Source organism: Eriocheir sinensis, chromosome 19, assembly GCF_024679095.1.
Source record: "Eriocheir sinensis breed Jianghai 21 chromosome 19, ASM2467909v1, whole genome shotgun sequence".
NCBI lineage: Eukaryota > Metazoa > Arthropoda > Malacostraca > Decapoda > Varunidae > Eriocheir > Eriocheir sinensis.
Window position 1 is genome coordinate 18118990 of NC_066527.1, and position 9339 is coordinate 18128328.

At 40.8% G+C, this 9339-nt stretch overlaps 1 protein-coding gene across 8 annotated transcripts in view; it reads left to right on the plus strand.

Annotated features, from left to right (window-relative positions):
• Window positions 1–8028, plus strand: part of LOC127000828 (nuclear pore complex protein Nup98-Nup96-like) — a 38676-nt gene extending 30648 nt beyond the window's left edge. For all 8 annotated transcript variants that reach the window (XM_050864892.1, XM_050864886.1, XM_050864893.1 and 5 more), the window contains exons 25-31: window positions 122–267; window positions 879–993; window positions 1825–1980; window positions 2416–2583; window positions 3209–3306; window positions 4029–4269; window positions 4810–8028. In XM_050864892.1, coding sequence (XP_050720849.1) covers window positions 122–267; window positions 879–993; window positions 1825–1980; window positions 2416–2583; window positions 3209–3306; window positions 4029–4269; window positions 4810–4996 — 1111 coding nt within the window. In that variant the 3' untranslated portion in view covers window positions 4997–8028. The remainder of the gene's footprint in view (window positions 1–121; window positions 268–878; window positions 994–1824; window positions 1981–2415; window positions 2584–3208; window positions 3307–4028; window positions 4270–4809) is intronic.
• Window positions 8029–9339: the final 1311 nt, after the last annotated feature.

Here is a 9339-nt window from a genome sequence, read left to right on the forward strand (position 1 = left end):
TTAAATTCTTCATATAATTTTCCCTCAGTGCCTTGTTTTTGTCCTTTTTTTCCCTAGATAACACACACACACACACACAAATATATACACTCATTCAACCTCAACCCCTCCACCCCCACAGGTACGTCTGCCCCGCCACCGCCACCCTTGCCGAGGCCTTGGAGGAGTATGACAAGGCTGCAGGGCTGGCTGGCGACGCCCCCGAGTACTGCAACCCTCCCCTGCCGCCCTACCTGGCCACCCACGCCCTGCGGAACAACATGCAAGGTGAGGGAGGACCTGGTGACCCTTTGTTAATGTTATCTTGTTGTTCCCTGTTTTATTTATTATTATTATTATTATTATTTACTTTTATTTCTTTGTCTCTATTCAACTTCATAAGAGAAAATAAGGTTGTTAAGTGTAAAAAAGAAGGACCTGATGACCCTTTGTTAATATTGTCTTGTTCCCTGTTTTATTTATTATTATTATTATTATTTACTTTTATTTCTTTGTCTCTATTCAACTTCATAAGGGAGGTTAAGGTTGTTAAGTGTAAAGAAGAAGGTTTCGCTCGTTATCTAATGCATTAATGGGTCGTAAAATTATATTAGACCACATGAAATACCCTTACTCACCTAACCCTTAATTGCACACCCCTTAACACACCCACACACCATTTAATCACACACCCCTTTGTCACACTCACCCTTTGAAAGACATACACACATCCTCTACCATACACAGTTACACACACACATTAACACACACCCTCACACACCTTCAGGATACCCTCACACCCCCTTAAAACACCCACACACACCTCAACACACACACATCTACACTCACACCCATTAACACACCCTTGTCCCCCTTAACACCCCTTACCCCCTTTTCAGTGAGCTACGACATGTGTTACCACCTGCTCAAGCTCTTCACTGACCCCCGACACCCACTTGAGGCCCTATTGAACCCCAGCACAGCCACCCCTGACCCCCTCAATGTGGCCATCAGGTGAGAGGAGCAGCAGGAGGAGGAGGAGGAGAAGGAGGAAAAGAGTAGATGAGGAGGAGCAGGGAGGAAGGAGTGTAGAGATAGTTGAGGAGCGAGAAAGCAGAAGCATGGAGAAAGGAATGTGGAGATAGTAGAGGAAGAGATATGGATAAGAAGAAGCAGATAGACAGAAAAGTATAGATAGTGGAGGAGAAGAGGCAGATCACAAAGAAGAGGAATGTATAGATGGAGAGATAGTGAAGAGGATAGATCAGAGAGGAAGAGATAAGAGGAGGAAATATAGAGTATGAACAAAGAGATATAGAGAAGGAAGATAGAAAGAGAATGGAGAAAGATAAAGAAAAAGGAGAAAGATATGAAGTTAGAGAATCAGACGGGAAAGACTCATATGATTTGGACATGTGAAGAGAGCAGGGGAGGATTCAATGCTGGGAGTTTTGGAGAGGTTAGAGGTAGAAGGAAGGAGGCCAGTTGGTAGACCTAGGAAAACGTGGAGAAGGTGTATACAGGAAGACTTGGCATTGATGGGATTGGATGAGCATTGGGTAGAGGACAGAGTAGAATGGAGGAGAGCCAAAAAGCGTCCAACCCGCTCAGGAAGAGTGAAAACGGACGGCAAACAAAATGATGATGATGGAGTGAGAGGGATGAAGAGAGACAATCATACAGCTGGATCATGTGACAGTTTGTAGAATATTGGATTGAAAAGAATAAAAAAAATACTAGAAAATAAAAGAATATTGTTGAAAAAAGAAATCGAGAATACCAAAAGCAAGGGAGATCAAATTTAAACAATCACCCCTTAACCTCCCCCTCTCTCCCCCTCACCAGCTGGATTATGTGGCGCGTTTTGGAGAGCCTGAGTTACCACCACTTGTCAGCCCACCGCAGTGCCAGCCTGCACCTCAGCATGGCGGCACTCCTCGAGGCCGCTGGGCACTGGCACTGGGCGGTCTTTGCTCTTCTACATCTGGGCGACGCGGAAAGGTGAGCGCCTCGATGGGTTCACTCTTTATTTATTCTGTTTTATATATTTCTTCTTTTTCATTTATAGTCCTTCGTCTCATTCTTGGGGGTGGACTTGCAATGATCCTCGTCCATATTGCTTGGCTCAGTGCTAAGTCTTCTTCTATTTTTAACACTTCCAAGTCTTGTGTCTCTGTTCCTCTCCATGCTCTCCTCAGTCTTTCAACTTCCAGGTACTTCCAAATTTTCCACCATCCTCAACACTCTACCCCCCCCCTTCTCTCTCTCTCTCTCTCTCTCTCTCTTGTCCTTTTTTCTTTCCGTGGAGCAATGTCTAGTGGGCTTTATCGTTGCTGTTTTTTTGTTTTCTGGCCTTGAGCTGCCTCCCTCCCTTGCTGTAAATAAATAAAAAAAATCCCTACACAGGCCCCTTCAGTATCCCATTTTCTTCTGCAGGCGTCAGCGCGAGGTTCAAGAGTTGCTGCTGAGACACGTGAGGGTGGGGGAAGCGGAGGGAGGCGAGGAGCAGTACATGAGGCAGGAAGAGTTCGTGGTGGGACGTCTCGGCCTCCCTCGGCAGTGGCTACACCAGGCCAAGGCGACACGGGCACGGGCGCTGGGCATGTAAGTGTGTGTGTGTGTGTGTGTGTGTCTGTGTGTTGGGAGGGGGTAAAGGGAGGGCTGGGAAGGAGTAGGGATAGAGAGGACGTATGGAAAGACTGAAGAGGATGAGGAAGAATAGAGGAAGAGTGATATGTTTAAGAGAGGATAAAGAAAGGAGAAAGAAGGAAGGATGAAGTATAAGAGAAAAATAAAAGAGGAAAAGGATTTAGAAGATAATGGAAAGAAAGAAGAGGAGGAAGAGAGGAATGGTGATAAATCTAAAAAAGTATAAAGAAGAAGAGGAGGAAGAGGAAAAAAGAAAGGGTGATGCAGCTTGAGAAATATAAGTAAAAGAGAAAGAAGAGAGAATGAAATATAAGACAGAAATGAAAGAAGAGGAGGAAGAGAGGAATGGTGATAAATCTAAAAAAGTATAAAGAAGAAGAGGAGGAAGAGGAAAAAAGAAAGGGTGATGCAGTTTGAGAAATATAAGTAAAAGAGAAAGAAGAGAGAATGAAATATAAGACAGAAATGAAAGGGATATGGAGGACATGAGAAGGAAGAGGAGGAGGAGGAAAAAAGGAAGGGTAGGAGAAGATAAAGAAAGTAGAAAGAAGTGTAAGAGTAACCATTTTTTTTCCTGCAGGGTGGATGAGGAGGCGTGGTACTTACTGAAGGCGGGTGAGCTCAGCCGCGCCCACACCCTCATCGTGGACACCATCGCACCCAACTCCATCATAAACGGTACGTGTGCATCCGTTTGTGTGTTTTTGCTCCTCTCCCTTTCCTTGCATTCCTTTAGTTAACTGTAGAGGATTTGAACTTCGTATCTCTTCCTGTCTCTTAATTGCTCTTTCTACTTTTCTACCTCTATTTCTTCCCCCTCCCTTCCTTCGTATTTTCTGGATTTTTGGTGTTATTTCTATGTTATTTGAGGGTTTATTTTGATTTTTTGGTGTGTATATTTTGTTTATGTGTGTATAAAATTTTTGGTGTACATATATTTATTTTTGGGGGGGTATCTTTTGGGGGGTGATTTTTTGTATTTTCTGGTTTCTCCCTCACGCACCCCATAACTCTTCCTCCCTCCTTACCTCTAACTGCTAACTATCTCCATATCTTCTCCCTCTCCCTTTCTCACATCCCATCACCCTCTCACACTCTCCCTTGCATCATAAACCCATAACACCCTCTCCCTCTCTCCCTCACCCTATAATTATCCCTTTTCCCTTCATCTCTCTCTCTCCCTCACCCAATAAACCTCTCCCTTTCCCTCTCTCCCAGACTTCATTATTCTCTCCCTCCCATCTCTCCCTGCTCTCCTTTCATGCACTTTCTTCACCCCATCACTACATACTCTCCCCCTATCCTTCATCCCTCTCCCTCCTTCACCCCATCACCCTATAACATCTCTCTTTTATTTGATAGTTTTATTTACGTATTTATCTTTTTCTGCCCCCAAACAGAGGACCACGACTACCTCCTCGGCTACCTGGACCTAATCCGTGAGGGTGAGCGGGACAAGCAGGTGGCGGGCTGGGCGGTGGGCGGGGGGGTGTACGTGGACTACCTAGAGGTCTGTGCCGTGGTGAAGGACATGACCACCACCGGCCAGCCCACCCCGGCCCTCCTGGAGCAGCTGCGGCCCCGACTCTTGGCCCTGTGCTCGCGCCTCAATAACCTGCAGTGTCGAACGGCTTTGCACAGGTAAGGGAAGGGAATATGAGAGAAAAATAGACAGGTAGGTAAATAGATGAATGGAAAATGATGGAAGAAATATAGATTGATAAATATAGATGAATGGAAAGGGATGGGAAGAAAATAGATAAAGGGAAATAGATGAATTGGAGTGGAAAGGAAATAGATAGATAGGTAAATAGGAGGATAGGAATGGAGGAATATGAATAGACAGAGAGACAGATAGATAGCATTGTGAACGAAGGGATGGGATGGGAGGAAAAATATAGATACATAGGTAAATAGGAGGATAGGAATGGAGGAATATGAATAGACAGAGAGACAGATAGATAGCATTGTGAACGAAGGGATGGGATGGGAGGAAAAAAATAGATAGATAAAAAGATAAATAGATAGATGAAAGGGAATTTTAAGGAAACAGGTAAATAGGAGAATAGGAATGGAGGAAAATGAATATAGAGAGACAGATAGATGTAGCATTATGATGGGATGGGAGGAAAAAAAATAGATAGATGTGAAAGATGATGCTGATGGTGCCCTCGTCCTCAGGCTATGTGTGTCGGAGATGAGCAAGAAGGTGGTGGGTGTGCTGCGGGCTGTGGTGGGTGACGGGACAGATGCCACGCAGGTCCTCTCCCAGCAGCTCTCCAGCCTCCCCCTCACCCACGACTACGCCCTCGCCGAGCTCAACCTTATCACCAACCACTACCTCACACACCTGGCTGCCGACACCTGATTAGACCCCGCCACACCTGTCGTTATCTTACCCTAGTGACACGTGTTGAAGAAGAAAGGGAGATGGAAATGAAAGAAGGGAGGAAGAGTGAACTTACCCACAGTGATACATGCTTAAAGAAGAAAAGGAAGGAAGGGGGAAGGGAAGGAAGAAAGGTTTAACTAGTGACACATGTTGAAGAAGAAAGAGAAAGGGAAGGAAAGGAAAGAAGGGAGGAAGGTTGGACTTACCCATAGTGATACATGTTTAAAGAAGGAAAGGGAAGAGAGGGAATGGAAGGAAGGGAAGAAATGTTAAACTAGTGATATCCGTATAAGAAGAAAAGGGAAGAGAGGAAGGGAAAGGAAAGGAGGAAGGAAGGGAGGTCAAACTTTCCCCTAATGACACCTGCCACACTCACCTGTTACTGATAGCTAATTACACCACCACCTGTGTATACTTACCTTAGTCACCTGTTTAAGAAGAAAATTTGAAGGAGGGAAAGGAAGGAAGAGAGGTTAAACTTACCCCTAGAGACACCTGCTTAAGTTCACCTGGCCAATGATCTCTAATTACACTGCATACCTGTCATTAACTTACCCTAGTGACACCTGAAAAAGAGGAAAAAGGAAAGGAAGGAAAGAAGGAGGGTTAAACTTGCTCACAGTCACACCTGCTTAAATTTACCTATGTTTCTAATGATACCTTAGATACCTTAGAAACACCTGCCTAAGCTTACCTGTGTTGCTAATGATAACTTTCCCTCTCACCTGTATAAACTCACCTGGCCACTGATTTCTGTTTGTTTAAGTTAGATGAAAATGATAATGGAGTGTGTTAATGCTGTTGAACCAGAAATAATCATGTTTTAGTGTTGTTGTTATAGATAAATGCAGAAATAATGTTGTTTTGAGTATTATTAGCAACTTGAAACCAGAAGAAATTATACATGAAAATGATGTTTGGGAGGAAAAGGAAAGGATGAGGATGAAATATGAATAAAGAAGAAAGAAAGCAAACAAAAAGATGATGAAATATATAAATGCAGAAAGAATGTTGTTTTGAGTATTATTAGCAACTTGAAACCAGAAGAAATGATATGTAAATTTTGTGTTTGGGGGAAAAGAAGATAAAATATGTAAAGAGGATTAGAAAAAAGCAGGAAACAATGATGAAATGAATAAAAAGAATGAGGAGAAAAGCAATGAAGATGATAATGAAAGAAATAAAAAGGATGAGAAAAAGCAAGAACCATAATGACAAAATAAATACAAAGGACAAGAAAGAAAAAAGCAAGGAAAGATGATGAAATATATAAAAAGAAAAAAAAGAAAACTATTAATAAAAGTGTGAAATCTGTGCATAAGGAAACAGTAAAGGAAAGAAAAAAGAAAGGCAGATGTTCAATACCTGTGCCATAGTGATTAGTGAAGGTGGTGGTGGTCATGATAGATAGTGAAGCTTGGGCCTTATTGAACGTAAAGAAAATGGGAGTTATGGCATAGAACTAAGAGTGTGAAAAGGAGTGTGTGTGTGTGTGTGTGTGTGTCTCGGTAGTTTTAAGAAAGGGATAACATTTCTTCTAACATGTATTCTGGAGACGAGTGCAAACATTAGATTAAAGTATTTGAAAGCAATGATGTAACTATTTTTTTTATAAGCTTTGAGGGGGGCATTTAAAATGACATGTATAGGATTAAACCGCCATAGAAACCACTCTGAAGGTTGTAAATACACACACACACATACACACACACTTTCCCACAAGCCAATATTGCCAACACTGCCACTAGACCCCGTAGGAAATAACTGTATACATAGGAAGCGTGTCATACCAGTAGTAGCAAAAACATTCTTATATCCTCACACTATTGAGGAATAAGAGAAAGGTAGAAGGAGGAGGGGAAGTTAGGTAGAAGTTAACTGTATGCATTTCAGTTAGATAATAGACATAGGATACAGGTGGAGAATGTTAGAGGAAATGAAGAAGAATAGTGAAAGCAAAGGAGACTAATACATAAAAATTGAACAGGAAGACATTAGGTGCTTGTATTCATCATTTTCCATTGTTAGTGGTGAAGAAGGAAAGTGTGTCATGTTAAAAATAAAAGAGGAGGAGGAGAAAGAATAGGAATAGAGTTAGAAAGAGACAGGGGAAGATGTAGAAGGAGAAAGCTTAGACAGAAAAGTTAACAGAAGAGGAAAAAGGGTTAAAATTATAGGAAAAAATGGGAGGAGGAGGAGGAGGAGGAAGAATAGGAAAAAAGTTAGAAAGAGAAGGGAGAAGTAGGAGGAGGAAGTTTTAGACAGCAGTTAATAAAAAAGAAGAGTAGGAGAAGATTTAGAATTATAAGGAAAAGTAGGAGGAGAAAGAAGAAGAGGAAATCAGATAAAATAGGAGGAAGAGGAGGTACCCTGTCTGAAAACAAAAAAAAAGTGAAAATGAGTGAATGTGACCGAGACTTGTTGCGTTACAGGAAAGTGAGGAGTTGAATGTGAATATGAGACTCGAGTTCCTATGTTGACGAAAGAATGAATATGTGGTGGCAAATATGTGTTGCCAGTGAAGACAAAAAAGAGAAAATTCCTTTTATCAGTGAACAAAATGATGAATGAAAGTACAAAACAGAAGCTCAAGTTAATGAAATTCCAGAAACATGTCAATACAAAAAAAAGAAGAGTATATGAAAGAAAACTGAACTACATAAATGACTTCCATAGTGAAAATAGTGACATGTAATATTGAGAATGATTGAAGATGTTGATGTTATGTTTGGAGAAGGTAGAGTTAGGAAATAGTCACTTGTTCTATACTTGTTAGAAGATAATACATTTTTCTTTTTTTTATTTCCAGCGTGAGGTTTTATACATAGTTGTTAAGATTTACTAATTATTATTATTATTATTATTATTACTTTATAGGATGAATATTTCCTTGTCATCCAAGTCAATGTTTGTGGGAAAACCATTTTGTTAAGAGAGAGAGAGAGAGAGAGAGAGAGAGAGAGAGAGAGAGAGAGAGAGAGAGAGAGAGAGAGAGAGAGAGAGAGAGACTCTATAAAAAAAAATAAAGTCCCATGGTATGATTTTTTTTACTAATAAGGAAGAATGAAAAGAAGAAAATACCTTGCAAGTGTGATTTTGTGTGTGTGTGTGTGTGTGTGTGTGTGTGTGTGTGTGTGTGTGTGTGTGTGTGTGTGTGTGTGTGTACATAGTGCTGTGTGTGGCCCTGTTTGTCCTGTGCTACATTTATTTTATAAGTGAAATAAAATAGAAGGTTCATTGTTTGACTTTTTTCTTATATATCCTCAGAGATGACACCCTTAACCTACTCTTCTTTTTATTAACTGCTGTCTAAAACTTCCTCCTCCTACTTCTCCCTTCTCTTTCTAACTTTTTTCCTATTCTTCCTCCTCCTCCTCCTCCTCCTCCCACTTTTCCCTATAATTCTAACCCTTTTTCCTCTTTTGTTAACTTTTCTGTCTAAGCCTTCTCCTATTTCTTATGTCTCTTACTAGCTCTGTTTCTATTCCTTTAGTCCCTCTTTATATATAATAAGCATATATATCACTCATTTTTATTCCTCCTAATCACACAGTTTAATATGAGAGGGAGGCCTATTCAGTCATGAGTTTAATATCTCATAATTGCACAGTTTAATGAGAGATAGAAGCATATTCAATCAGTGTAATATATCATAATCGCACAATTTACTACACACACAACAAAAACAAGCATTTAAATCAACCTGTTTTAACTTTTCCGTATCGCACAGGTTAATTACAGGTATAAAAGCGAGCACATATGTCAATCATTTTTTATTCTTCCTAATGAAACACAGCTTAATTACAGGTGGCACAAACGGGTGTCAAGATTGTAAGAAGGCCTCGTGATGAAGTACCGTAGAGATAACACTAGATTACCGCGATAAAAGTGCCGGTAACTACGAGGAACACCTGTGGGCCACCTGTGCAGTGTTACCAGACCCGGAGAGGCTCTTGGATCGAGTTGAGTCTAGAATGTACTATACGATATGGAATTAATGTTGGTTTTAATAACGAATGTACTATAAAAAGGAGAAAAAAGGTGAAATGCAAGTGCTAGTCGACTGCATGTATACCAATGATTCAACATTGTACACACACACGCGCACACATGGAGGGGAACATATGAAGTCTTAAGACGAAGAGAAGGAGGTAGAAAAGGGTGTCACTTCTTGATCATTTGCTTGCTTGCTTATATGTCAGAATGTTTAAGAATATGCATCCATATAATCCATAATAATAGGATATTCAATCAATTTAATTAACATATCGATCATTATCAGTCTATCACGTACACAGCTTAATGAGAAGTACAGGCAT